At 44.2% G+C, this 14,465-nt stretch overlaps 1 protein-coding gene across 5 annotated transcripts in view; it reads right to left on the bottom strand.

Annotated features, from left to right (window-relative positions):
• macrod2 (mono-ADP ribosylhydrolase 2) overlaps nt 1-7,482 on the bottom strand; it is a 361,037-nt gene extending 353,555 nt beyond the window's left edge. For all 5 annotated transcript variants that reach the window (XM_070840882.1, XM_070840883.1, XM_070840885.1 and 2 more), the window contains exons 1-3: nt 7,291-7,482; nt 4,112-4,213; nt 1,709-1,825 (exon numbers count right to left, since the gene is read on the bottom strand). In XM_070840882.1, coding sequence (XP_070696983.1) covers nt 1,709-1,825; nt 4,112-4,213; nt 7,291-7,327 — 256 coding nt within the window. In that variant the 5' untranslated portion in view covers nt 7,328-7,482. The remainder of the gene's footprint in view (nt 1-1,708; nt 1,826-4,111; nt 4,214-7,290) is intronic.
• Nucleotides 7,483-14,465: the final 6,983 nt, after the last annotated feature.

Here is a 14,465-nt window from a genome sequence, read left to right as displayed (position 1 = left end):
GTCCAGCCTATTCAGCTAGTGAACGGTCTGTGTCCATTATTTAGAGCGTAATGTCACACTGGAAGAGTATTTTCTGACCACTGAAAATAAAACATGTCCTGAACCATTCCATTCACATTCAAATGTGCCTCCACAGCCCACTGCTGCTGAGCAGAGCTGGACAGCAAAGTCCACCGCTGTGTCCTTATCAGTGCAGCCAGGACAAAGACAACTGGTCCTGCAGTATGAATAGAGTAGCAGGGGGACAACTGCTGAGGCCCTCTGAAAATTATAAAAGCCTTCAGCAATTCCTTGAAAAACCCTCTGACAGCCTGCTAAACAGAATGGATTGCCTCCTGGCCAGCATGTAGCTCAATCAGAGCCTGGACGTCTGGCAGCATTAGCTGCTGAGACAAACTGCCTTTGCTACAGTAGAATTCAACAGTGGAAAACAAAAACATGCCGTTTTTCCTCCTGAACCTCATCTCCATTCTCACACGGCCCATTTCTTCAGTCACTTAATAGAAACACTTTCTGCGCTGCCTTAACCTTGATTTGTTTCAGATATTGACTGTAAAGGACAAAGACCTGCAATAAAAAGGAGGTAAAAGTGAAATTAAAGGGTTAATTAGAGGGTTTCATGCCCGTCGGCGGAGCCTTTAACAGGAACACAAACTGCAGGATCACTGTGTCGCCTCACTGACTCCGACCATAAATAAAACACAAATCCTCCAGAGCTTGAATATATCGAAGCACCAAACAGCAGAGCAACTCAGACTGGCAGCAATTCTGACAGAACTGAGAACAAACAAACTACTTCAAGCGTCTGATGACGGCTACAAATGCTGCATCTGTAAAGGTCGAGACATTTAGGGACGAGTCAGGTGTCTGTTACATGATGCTGATCCAGACTTTCATGTCACCTTACCCTCATCAGGAACACATTTACATAATAGATTAAATTCATTAGGCTTATCCAACAGAGCAGTCTGTTTTTCACATCTATTAATCTTGCATAAATTATAGAGTATTAATTTCACACGAGATGCACACTGCTTAGCAGACTGTACTGTGTGTATGAGCGTTTAAATACTGCATGGGGAGGGAAAAGTTATGAGAGCCAAAGTACAGCACAGATGTACACGCTGCTGATGTACAGCCGTGGGGGGGGGGACTATATGTGCTATAGCTGCTAAACGGTCCTGAGCACCAGCGGCAGAAGCGACAGGTGAAGCAGTCCGACTGTGTGTGGGCTGTGAGCGCAGAGATTATATAACAGCAGGTATTTCTGACCACTCCGACTCTACGTCCCCCTTTTACTCAGATCTTTAACCCAGCAGCAGGACCTGGTGTGACCCCCCCCGAAGCCTTACAGCACACACGGGCCACGTTTAGGACAAATGAGACGGATATACCTGAATATAACAAAGCCAAATTAAAAGCTTCGCTGACCGTGTGCTTCACTGGCACAAGGTGGGAGAAAGACCTGGAATAGCAAACAACTTTCAAAGTAAGATAATCTATTCAGATCATCTATTATCTATGTGTTATCAGCTGTTATTTCAGGTCAGATCAACAGGAGCCCTCAGTCACTCATCAGTCCTGCTGAGGAGCCGGCACTTTGTGAATCTTAACAGTAGAGGGCAGCCAAGGACCAGTTAACGGCCGAGCTGCAGACATGCAGCAGACACATCCATCAGCTGCCAGAGGTGAAAGGACAGATCCTTACCGGCATTGACTATGGCGTCCACCTCCAAGACAGTAATATCTCCTTTGTAGAGAGAAACTTTATCACTCAGCCCTCCTCCTCCTCCTGTCAGCTCCTTCGCCTCCTCTTTGTCATTGGCTGAAACACAAGAAGGAACTTCAACTCATTGCATGACAGTGATATTAAAATACACTCACTGGTCACTTCATTAGGTACACAACTGGTCTTAATGCAAACATAGAAGTCAGCCAATCACACGGCTGTCCACACTAAGCTCCAGGATGTGTAGGAAAGGTGATCTGAGTGACTCTGAAGGCAGCGTGGCTGTTAGGCTGCTCTGAGTATTTCAGATTTACTGACATTTTCTCTGGTGTCTAGAGGAGGTCTCTAGGGTTCACAGAGGACGGCCCGAAGACTAGAAAATACCCAGCGGCAGTTCTCTGGGCAAAAACACGTCGCCCTGTTGAGGCTGCACTGGTTGGGCCTGACAGAAGAGCAACAGCTGAGCTCTGCACAGGAGCTCCTCTGAGCGACCGGGAGCCGTGAAGCAGACGGGCTTCAGCAGCAGAGGAGCGTCCTGGTGCCTGATACGGGTGGGGGTCACTTACTGAACACACAGGGTCATGCATGGTTCTGCATGGTTCTGTCTTTAGTTCCATGGGATGATGGTTATGGAGAAGAACAGCAACACTTCATAGAAAGTCATTTAAAAAGTACAATACTGCACTCACTGTACCATCAGCACTCCTCAGTGTTTTACATGGAAACAATGTAAATGCTGATTTACAGCCTTGAGCAGTTCTTTGTGTCTCTTCTTTCATGTGGAGAAGAAAAGTCTGTAGCAACATTTCTGATGAAAGAGGATGTTCTTTGGAAACAGGAAAGACGGGTACATTCCCTCTAAGGCAGGGCGATGACCCAACAGCTGCTGCATGCTGGTTCTTAAAGAAAATCCATCAGCTAAGAGCCCCCAAACTGCCATGAAAAGTTATTATACCTTGTTTAATTTAACGTGGAGAAAACAGATGTGGGCACATCTCTGATCACTCAACAACTTCTCCTTCTGCCTCACTTCACTGAACATCAGCTGTAGTTTGGTTTTATATCGGCGTCACAACATAAACTACAGAGGGTCTCACATGCATACATCATCTAATTCCCTCATCCCTCTCTGTACAGGCCTGTTGGGCTAACTCCTTTATGTCACTATCTTATTTATTCTTGTCATTTCATCTTTAATGTATTTCTTTAAAAGATAGAAAATGTAAAAACTCTTAATGTTCTTCCCGAACACACTAACCTAAGTATCAGTGAGCGCTTTAGTTCTTCTGGGTTCTTTGTCAGATCTCTGTATTGTTTTACTGACATTAGCTTTCCTCCTCCAACGATCATCCAGATCAGATCTTAGAGAAACATTTACTGTAATAACAAAAGGACAGCTGGTATTCTTAAACTGGGGCCAATTATTATTATTATTTATTTATTTCACATATTTTGGGTTTGCAATGACCAGTAGGTACATAAAAAGTTGGTCCAGTAGATCACCAGTAGATCACCTCAGCCAGCAGCCACCAAACGGGCTGCAATGGCTGCAACGTGATCCTTTGGGACAACTGCACCTGATCACAGTAGGTCCACTAAAAGAGCTTGTTTGATCCACTGACAGGCTCAGAGTGTTATTCTAAGTGTGTGACAGCATCATGGAAAGGATCCCTACAGAGAGAGACCTGGAAGATCCTTTTGGTTTAACCACAAACAGCCGTTCTATCGCTCTCTGCACACACACCAGACTACATTCACTAAAAGTTAATTATCTTATTGTAAAAAAGTAATTTGCTGCCTCCATCAGTTTGTTTGTTTGAGTTATTGTGGATCTTAATATTGTTCTGGATCTGAATTTACCCTTTAAAAACACCAAAGTCACACATTAACACAAACAAACAAACTGATCAGGACAGTGGTAGACCAGAAACTGCTGTGTAAAATCCCTGTTTTTATGAATGTAGTCTGGTGTGTGTGCAGAGAGCGATATAACGGCTGTTTGTGGTTAAACCAAAAGGATCTTCCAGGTCTGTCTCCCTTCTTGGCTGCCGGCTGAAGCGATCTACTGGATCCTGTCCAAAGGTTTTTATACAAACCAGTCATTTCAAATCCAAACTATTAAAAATACCTTAGTTAACCTTTCAGCCTTCTGTGGTGATACACAGACGGCTGTAGTCTTGGTCGTGTCCTCTTGAAATGATGATTACATCCTGAGAAATCATGCTGAAGGTGCCTGCTGTTTTTTGTCTGGCCTATCAGGCACATAAAACTAATGTAGAATTACTGAATGACTATTTATGGACTGGGCTCAGTCAGCTCAGTTTATCAGCCATATCCAAGCTAAAGGACAGTCAGCATCTCAAACAATAAGCCGTCTCTTACGCCTGTTTTCTTCTCTCCAGCTTGGAATCTTGTCCAAAGATATGAAATCTTGTCGACGATAGTCCTTGCGTCTGTCCTCTCGATCCAGACGAAGCAGCCTCTCTGTGGAGGAAAGTAAGTGTGAATAAAGTTAATTCTACTGAAGAATAAAAGAGGTGAAGAGGGAGAGAAAGTTGGTACAGACAGGTAATAACCAGAGCGACATTCATGTCTAGTGGAAGTCAGAACTTTTCTTTTAAAGCTCCTTTAATGGTCCGTGTCTTGTCTCCTGGTGTCCTTCCCTCACTTTAACCCCCTCCCTCCTTCTCTAAACACACTTTATTAAAAATGTGATCCTTATTAATGAGACTCACACGTCTCAAACACTCTTCAGCAGTGAGGCAGCGTGCCATTAGAGGCGTCTGAACAATAGTGCGCTGATTGAATGGCGGTCTTGCCCACTTCCTACACCAGTGGCTCTCAGCCGTGCTCATGGAGACCGAAAACAAAGCAGCTTCTGGGTCCAATCAGACACCTCCCCTTCGGCTGATTTCACCCATCAGCCCCTCTGCTGTGGCTGTATTCATTAGTGACGGGCTGCAGTGTGGACCGGCCACAAATAGGTCCATACTTGTGCGTCTCCATGGCTCTCAGCACTGTGCCCCCCTCTCAGCTCCAGTGCAGCTTCATGCTCTCTGAACTGTTGGTCCTGTTTGCTCTGCTTCTGCTGTGACTTCATTATTGGCAGCTGAGTAATAGTCTAAAATAGGCAGTTTGAAATTGTACAATAAGCAACAGTACTCTCTGTGCAACTACTGTGCACAGATAAGGACTGACAGTTAAGTTCTTACTAGTCACCAGAATTCCCCCTACGGGATGAATAAAGTATCCACCTATCTATCTATCCATATATCTATCCACCTATCTATCTATCTATCTATCCATATATCTATCTATCTATATATCCTTCTATATATATCTATCTATCCATCTATGCTGTGTGCCAGAAGTGTGAGAACTTGTTGTTATTCCTGTTTCCAAGTGTCTGACATTAGCTCCCACAGCTGCTGCTGCTAAACCGTGATGCTGCCGTGAGGGTCACCACATCATGAGTAGTCCTGTTCATCTCAGCGCTGGACTGTTCCACAGAACCAGCACCATCCTAACTATGTGCTTCACTGTGAAACCTTCCCCACATAGACCCCCCGGTGCTCGCAGGGTGGACTTCGGTCAACTAAAGCGTCCCCACTTGTGAAACAGTTTAAACAAAGTGGAAGTTGCACCGTATGCCACTAAACTAAACTCTTTTTCCAGCGTTCTGTTCTTTGATGCTCAGCATAGAACGATAATCTACATCAGAGGATCTCTGAAGTGTCTTAGAGAGGAGCCGTGAGTCATGAGTCATGTCTCCAAACACCTTAAACACCGAGGCAGACCAGGTTTGGTGGGGCTCTTTAGGTCGTCTTTAGGCAGCGTCCCTCAGTGGGTCAGACTTACATTAAGAGGTATTTCTGAGGTGGGGGATATCTCTTCCATCCCTTCTGTATTTTCCCTCCCTCTTGCCCACTCCTGCCGTTCCCAAGGCTGCTTTTATTCTACATGGATGAATAAAAAGGCTGTTGGGAGGTTGAACACAGCAAAGCTCTCTGGACACTCTGCTGGACTCTGAGTCGCTGTGGAACCCCAGAGCTCAGCTCAGATGGGCTTTATTACATAAGAGTGGGAAAGTTTGTGTTACTATCACTCGCACTAGTGTGATCTTCTACCCTTAATGAGCTCAGGGTGGGAACGCTAAACATCCCAGAACCAAACTGGTGACAATAGAACAGGAGACGTGTCACAACATCCCATCTCATGTGGTCTGATCAAACTATTCCTGTTTCCTACTCACTTCTTTACTTCATTTTGTTTGACTGAGTTCCTCGACTTCACTCCTCTACAGTCTGGGACATTTAAAAACACAGAACAAAGCACAGGAGCCAACATGACTCACAATAACCTGTTGGTACAACATATTACACTCAGCTGGCCCCGGGTCAAAACATCATTCAAAAGTAATCCCATTAAAGTCCTTAAGTTTCTGAATTTCTTTCACATTTCACTTGTCTTGATCTCCCCTTAAATTTTACCACGCCAGGTATCTGCTCAGAATATTAAATCTGATTTACTTTGATGTTCCTTTCGTGCAGCTACCTGCTCAAACTGGAAACGGCTGGCTAAGATTAATTATTACCTTTGCTCGGAGAATTTTAATAACCCTTTTTCCCCCATACACTAAAATATGAGTCGTGAGTGGCCCGGCTTGATGAGGAGACACTGACTGAGCTGCTGAAAAACCAACCATGAAATTCTGATTAATGTTTCGCCCACAATATCAGCAGCGATTCCAACCCTCCTTGTTTCAGTCGAGGCCACGGCGTCACTGAACGCGGCTCAGGGATGGAGATCTGTCCGCAGAACTTCAGCCAGCCTGAGTCCTGCCCCTGCGTCCTGGGACCAGAAGTAGTCCAGCTTACACTGCTTTCACACCACACACCCCCACATGTGGAGCAGGAAGTGGAGTGACGGCTGTGAGCCATGTGGTGTGTGTGTGTGTGTGTGTGTCCTGTGACTTCAGAGTGGAGCCATCACTGATTAATGTGATTCATTACAGCTGTGACGAGTCAAAACACCTCCCATGAAGAAAGCTCTGTCATGCTAAAACAGGACGAACCAGTGAAAGCCACAGCAGCCAGTGAGCCCCATCCGGCTCTGGAGCTGCAGTTTCCTAGCTGGCAGCTAGGAAGAGACTCCAGCAGAGACACAGTCCTTTAGTCTGCACACCAGTCACACACACAAACTACCAAACTGAGTCTGGAAGTCAGAGGGAGCCCCTCACAGGTGGGACCCGGTGGTCAGGGGGTCCGGGGGGGGGGGGCTCCAACAGGTAAACACGGACCGTACATGGGAGCTAATGTGGGCTCACTGCTGGGGAGGACGGTTCACAGGAAGCACGGCGCAACATCCCGAAACACCTGAACACACACACACACACACACACAGACACACAGACACACAGACACACACACACACACACACACACACACACACACACACACACACACACACACACACACACACACACACACACACACACACACACACTGGGGCTGTCAGTCAGTGGACATGATGGCAGCCTCGTCCCCACTGAGCAGCCTTACCTTTCTCAGTCTTCCAGTCCTTTTTCTTCTTGCTCATGCTGCCGGAGTGGTTGGACTTCGAATGGCTGTTTTTTGACTGTGGCAACCCCAGGCTCACAGAGAGAGGAGCTCCGGGAAGCAGGTGAAATGTGGAGAGCAGCAGCCTCTGGACGGTGTCTCACCTGTGAAGCTGTCAAATTTCTATGGACCTCAGCCGGCTCAACCCACCGTGACTGTGCCGTAAAATATGTGTACGAATCCTGAGCGAATCATTGGCTGTCGCGAACGCGGAAGTGGGTGTGCGATTGGCTGGGAGGAAGAGTCGATCAGATTAGGCCCCGCCCCCCGGGAGCAGGGTAGGTTGTCTCCAGCGCCTCATCCTCCTGGCGTGTGAGTGTTTGGCCACTGGGAGCTGCAGAGGGAGGAGGTGGTGGGGGGGGGCACTGCAAGTAGACTGAGCCAGAAAACAGCCCCCAGCTCTCAGACAGAAACTCCTCTAATGCAGAATGGAACAGGTTTGTTTTTTTGGCAAATTAATTTTCCTCCCTTTGCAGAGAGAGGTGGAGGATGCAGGTGAGATCATATGTGATGGTGGTGGAGTGTATGTACACTGTTTTATAATAATAATAATAACCTGCTTTTCCAATAATTAAATCATATGTAATATATTTTTTAAAATATGCAAAAACACTGCGATCGTTATTTACTCAGATCTGCTATCAAAGAAGCACTTATCAAAGAGCTTGTGGCCTTTTGTTCGACCTCCTCTGACCGATCACAGCATCCAAACCCTCACATATCTCAGATTATATGCTGTGGCCCAGACTATAAATCCAAGTGGCTGGATCTTGGGAACATGAACACAGTGCTAATGATAATTCTGGCCAGTAGAAACCATGATAACTATTATTTAGTGACTGTTATGACTGTGACTAAGTGTGACACACAGTTGCGTGGTAACCTGCCCTTGTTCATGGCGGAGGACAGTATCTCAGATCAGATCAGTAAGTCAGGCTGTCGTATGTGAGAGGCTGCTTCCAGAGACCACCGTCTGTCATCTGTTATGTTCGCTGTGCTCTGGTCCAGGCCCATCTGCTCCTGAAACCGCTGACATTATCTGAGAGCGGAAGATATCTTTCATCCAGGCTGTACTCTGATCCACGTCCAGGTTTTTAAAACTGAGGTTTATTTTAGTGAAATTTACATGTCAACAGTTCAGCCGTTACCTCTCACTGAACATGTTTGCTTAACCCGAACTGCACATAGCTCAGTGTCGTATGTGTTGTGTTTCTGCTCCGTGTGGGCACATTTAGTCTAAAAGTCATTATAAGTGCAAAGGATTTCTGTTTCCCAGCACTAATGTGGCTCACAGTGTTCACCAGATGTGTCACGGTGCAGTCAAATTAAAGATCTTTATCTCATTCAGCTGCAGACCTTTTTAGGAAATTAAGACAAACTAATCAGCTTTCATATCTGGCTCAGAAATTCATCGTTTGTCTTTGTTAAATCTTAATTAGTTTCCACACTAACCACATAATGTGGATTTGCAGAATATTAGCACACTGTATCAGTGCCTGTTCTGATTAACAGCACAATGGGAGAACTTCTAGCCACAGGTTTTAATACTGGTGTCTGCCTTTACCCTCTATTAAACAAAGATGTGGTTTGAATGAAGAGGCCATTGCGCTCCTGTCTCTGTACTGCTCAGAGCAAACCACTAGATGTCGGCCCTGCATCGTCATAAGCAGCACTGCTGCTCAGAGGGTGAGCTGTGATGTCTGACCAGCCTCACACACACTGACAGTGTCACTGACACAGGAGCAGGATTCCTGGTTTACCCCAGTCTTGCTCCTCTAATGATCTAACACCCTCTCTCTGAAATGTCCCACCTGATGAGGGCGTATAAGGAAGGAGACTGGACTGTCACCAGAGGGTCAAACCTGCTGTAGAGTCTGACCTCTGACCTTCCAGTAAAGCATCACAGACTTCTATCAGGCTTTAAAATCCTCCAGCACCACTTGCTTTATTATGATACTGATCTACACCCTAGTTTTAGTTATGAGACTGAAGCCCCCCCCCCCACACAGCCACAGTTCACTCACACTAACGTCGCCCCACTGTGCCACCGATGGAAATGAATGTCCTGTTTGTCTGGATTGTCCTGGCGTCTGTGCTCTAAATCTGCAGGGCGATCAGTAGACTCCAGCAGAGGAAGATCTATTTGTGTAAGACTGCGTAGGCATTTGTGATTGTCATGGTTACAGCACAGGGAGATTTAGCCGCTAGCCGTACCTACAAGTCACGAGAGCATTGCATGGTCTGACGTGCTGTTGCCCTGATACCTGTGTTTTTCATATCCCACTTAGGATCGTAGCAACATAATTACAGCAAGCAACATAATTACCTGCACAGGATTAGCTCCACCTGAAGAGAGTCCAGGGACTGAGTGTAATTATTGTTTATGTGTCAGTATCTATGAGCCCTGGGATGAGCTCTCTGTGACGGGGTGACTGGTGGTTCCACAGTCAGCGTGCACACTTATAGATGTAGGCTGAATACTTCTGCTCTCTGGGATCTCCAGAAGAGGCGTCCTTAAACCACCTTTGTTTAATTCTTGAGGCTTAAATTATAAACTGTTCAGATTATTTTTCATATCTTTACACTGACGATAAAAGATAAGATAACTCCACCTGTCAGAAGTGTGTAGTCCAGTGTGTCCTGCTTGTTGACGCCTGTTCAGCACCTGTTCAGGTGATTCCTGGTGGGAACATATCAGTTTCTCACATGTTTTTCATGAAGTCATCATATTTTGTAAAATAGTCTGAATGTACAATCATCAGAGGTGGAAACAGTTTTTCAGAGAGTCTGTGCCGTCTCTGAGGCAAAGTCTATCCCGAACATGAAAACACTGTAGTTTGGTGGTTTGTGTGGGTTCTTTTCAGCCTCCTCAGTCAAACATTTGCTGCCCATATCATCCTTTGTATGCTGTCCTATATTATGCTCATGTGTTCCACAGATGTGCAGCGGCTCCATTTTCTAACGAAAGGAGCCAAAGAGCTTTGTCCAGAGCCGAGCTTCTTTGTGCACAGACTGCTCACACACCTCCAGACATACACGTGTGTTCAGGACCTACTTTAAACTCTGATAACTCATTCAGTTAAAGCACCTCATACATATAGCACACTTGTTTTTGTGTAGGACCTGTAAAGATGATTCACTCAGACTCATCTTTGCTGCCAGTCTAACTCCGTTATCCAGAGAGGAGCCAATGAAGTCACCATCATGTTATTATTTAGCTTTTTATCACCGTAGATACGAGCTGAACAGCTTTAGAGCCACCTGTCCATCAGACTTCATTTCACATGTTGACAGTTTTCCCAGTTGCTGCTTTAACATGTGAGCCTTTATTTCTAGAACTCCTTTACTGCCCCATATCTCAGAATTAGAGATTAAAGTCTTATATTTCTAATGTCCTCCCTTTTTACATGTATTATTTCTGGCACCATGATGACAAACATTTTGTGCTGTAGATTCCAGTCTGTAATTCAGCTGAGTGAGTGATCTGCCATGAGATGTATAGTGATGTACTGATGTGAGTATAGTGGTTTACTCAGTGGTACTTTGTTTAGTCTACATCCTTACAGTGGGTTTGGGGTTGGATTAAAACAGCATCACACTGTGAGTATTCCTTTCCTGCAGGATTCCTGTGGGTTGTAGCTTTGGCGAAATGTGTTGCAGCAGCTCCCTCTGTTTATTTTACTCTATTTAATAAAGCCCCTATCCAGCATGTCTCGTCACACCAGTGCATGCCTGCTCGAAACAGCAGGAATTCCTCCCTGATCGCTGGCTGAACTCGAGCTGAATAGATGTACTGTGGATAGATGTTCAGACGTTCAAAGCACATGTACAGAGTGATCCAGACTGTTGCTGCTTCTACGTTTTTATGTATTCATTTTATTCCAGGATATCTCTGCTTTCTCTACGTTTCCTTTTCTAAATAAAACAAAAGACAGAAAGGTGGAAATCTTAATTCTGTTGTATTGCAGTGTTAATGTGTTCCCTCTGACTCTGCAAACACCACCAGCACAGTATTACTCATCCAAATGAGCATCCTTCATGCCTGCCAGATGCCAGAGCAGAATATTTGAGGAGAGATGAAATTCCACAGGAAAAATGCCATCTGCAGCAATCTGCCCACTGTGGGGGAAATTATTTTTCTAGAATACTTTCCAGTTCTCACTTTTCAGAGTCATAGTAGAAGGATTAAGAACGTCCTGTCTTGTGCAGCATGCTAATAACAGCTAAAACGGTTCTGATGGGATCATTTCGTAGTGAATTTGTCTCAAAACAAAGACGCAGAGAAGTGTGTGTGTGGGGTCAGAACACATGTCAGGTATTTCTGCACACAGTCAACAGCAGATATTCGATAGTGTGGATACTTCAGCCCCTTTTAAGGCGAGCTGGCCTCCCTCAGCACTCTGCACCCCCCCCCCAGATCTCCCTCCATTAATTGTTGAGCAGCACTCTTTCATCTCTGCTCACTTTATCCAAAGAAAACAACATTACTGTGCACATTATGATTAAAGAATGTGCTTATGTTGGTCCTCCCATTCTACTTCTACTTGGACAAGAAACATAAAAGCGCCTGTTTCAGATCAGTAATGATATTAGTGCTGACTGTAGATGGACTGGGGTTGTGAGCCGAATATGTCTTGAAATAATAAATCTGCTTTTTTATTACAGTCTGGAAGCATGATAAGCTGAGGGAACACTACAGGTGATAGACCTTTAGTTTATTCAGACTCTATGCATCACTTCTTTTAACTTCTTACAGGCCACAGTGATAAAACCTGTTTCACGTGTAGACCGAGGACAGCTGAAAGAGGAGAATGTCTCTACACGGCGAAGGCATTGCTTTAAACTTTTCTAAATGTTAAGAGCTAATTGTTGTCACGAAGGCAGCGTATTTGTCTGGGACTAAGGCAGTACTGACTCATTCGTCACACTGAGGCAACCGCTGAATTGTTTTTCCTCCGGGTTTAATTATCAGCTGCCTGACAGGCTCAGTACAACATTTTCAGAGTGGCCGTATCTTGGGAGAAGCACATCCCATTCTTTTCTCTACCCCCCCACACACCCCCCTATTGTTCTGGAGAAGGAAAAGTGTTTGTTGTGGACTTGATTTGCAGCTGTGGGACCTTAACTTGCACCAAAAATATCTCTTGAGCAAAAGATGGCCTCTGATTAAAAGTTCTCAGTTGTCTAACCTGACACCCAGTTTATCCCAGAATGTGCAGCACAACACAACAAAGAACAACATTGTCATAACGTCGGACGCAGCAATAACAGGAACTGGTACAAATGAGATGTGGAGATAAAAGAAAAATGTGGCTCGTCGTAAAGTCGAACATTTTAACACAGTGACAAACAGCTGCTGGTGCTTCTCTGGGGAGGTTTGTCCTGTTTGTAACGTCTCAAATAGTGTTGCAACGTGGTGGAAAACAACTTTTTGGTATTTTTGCCTTCAATTTGATTGTTGTTTATCAGCGTTAGGGGACAGAAAACATTGGGAGAGACAGAGAGGAAGAAGGATTTAATGCAAAAAAGCTGCATGGCCATAATTGAAGCAGGGATGTGACAGTCTCTAAACATAAAAAGTTCTATCATTATTACTCATACAGTATAAGTCTCTGACTAAAAGTCACACAGGCAGATATGTGCAGGAGCCTACAGGGACGCCAGCCTCCTCACTGTCAATAACCAGTAGTGTGCGGACATTTTAACAGCTGTAATTATTACATTAATGATGGCTGCGCTCCAGTCGAGTGCTCCTGGTCTGTACGGTGGCTCGGTGGACTGAGGGATCCCTGGGAGCTGAGCTAAAGAGACTAAATACCTGCTGTAGCAAAGGTCTGTCATGTGTTTGAGTAAGACTGTGCTGCTGCCATCACAGTCACAGCTGTATTAGAGATGATTTGGCCTGTTAGCTTAGCTGACAACTGTGTAATGAGATTTACACACAATTAAATCAATGCAAGTTCCCTTGATTTCATAAATCAGACACTGACACTATTCTAGCATCATGGCAGGCAACCGAGGTAATAAATCAGATTATGATAACCTCAATTCTTCCTTATTTCATTTTTAAAAAATGAACACAGGCTTTTCTAGCAAATCAGTCAGTGTACAGACTGTTGGAGCAGTCAGCCTCTGAGATATTGTTCACATGTGAACTAGCTCCAGTGAAAACTGTTCACATCACAGTCTGTGGGTTAACCAGAGTGGCATCATTTCTAGAGCGACGTGTAAAAAACAGCTGAAAGTACTTTTTCTGTGCTTTGAGCACCACAAATACAAACTGTGTCTTTTCACCTCTGTAGTTCTGGGGAGGGGGCAGAAATATGTCTATGTCTACCAAGAGGGGTGGGAGAGGAAATATGTATCTGTAGTTTAGTTGACTGGCCCTTTAATATTATTATAACTCATAGCACGTTAATCTGAGATCAACAATGTCCTGGGTAATTAATGTCTAAGAGTGTGAGAATCACATAATGACCACATGAGAATTCAGTGGAGACAAGATGGAAATTATTAATAAAATAAATTGCCTCACTAATTAGCTGCAATGTAAACAATCTAATTATCTAAAACCTTTTTGTGTTAACTCAACTATTTAAGATATACACTATCTTAGATTTAAAACTTTAAAAATGTTGATTTCTGCTTCATCTTTTAGAAGCATGAATGATGTATATAACAACTGCATTTCGCTCCCCCAGATAGTTTCATTTTGTGCAACTTTTAAACGGAGTGCATCCATGGAGTGAACAGTTACAACAGTGGTTTGGAAATTAAATCAGCTACTGTGGATTTTGTGACGGTGCTGAAACTATTGATCATCTATTTTTCCATTGTATGTTTTCTGAAGCTGTTTGGCTGGATTTACACCAGAGGTTCTTCATCTTGAAACCTTTTCTCAGACGGATATCATTAATGAACCTGTCTAAATAAAAAAAAAACATTATTTATGACTTTCTGGTTGTCTGGAAATGTTATAAAATGTGTTTCACAGTGATTTCATTTTTTAATATATTTTTTCTACATGTGATCCTTTGCACGTGACACAAATATGTAGTAATAATAATAATAATAATAATAATAATGATTACTAATTTTCATAATTAATTCAGTTTTAT

Source organism: Pempheris klunzingeri, chromosome 12 (assembly GCF_042242105.1).
Source record: "Pempheris klunzingeri isolate RE-2024b chromosome 12, fPemKlu1.hap1, whole genome shotgun sequence".
Lineage (NCBI taxonomy): Eukaryota > Metazoa > Chordata > Actinopteri > Acropomatiformes > Pempheridae > Pempheris > Pempheris klunzingeri.
Note: the sequence above shows the minus strand (reverse complement) of the source record. Positions and strands in the feature narration are given on the sequence as shown.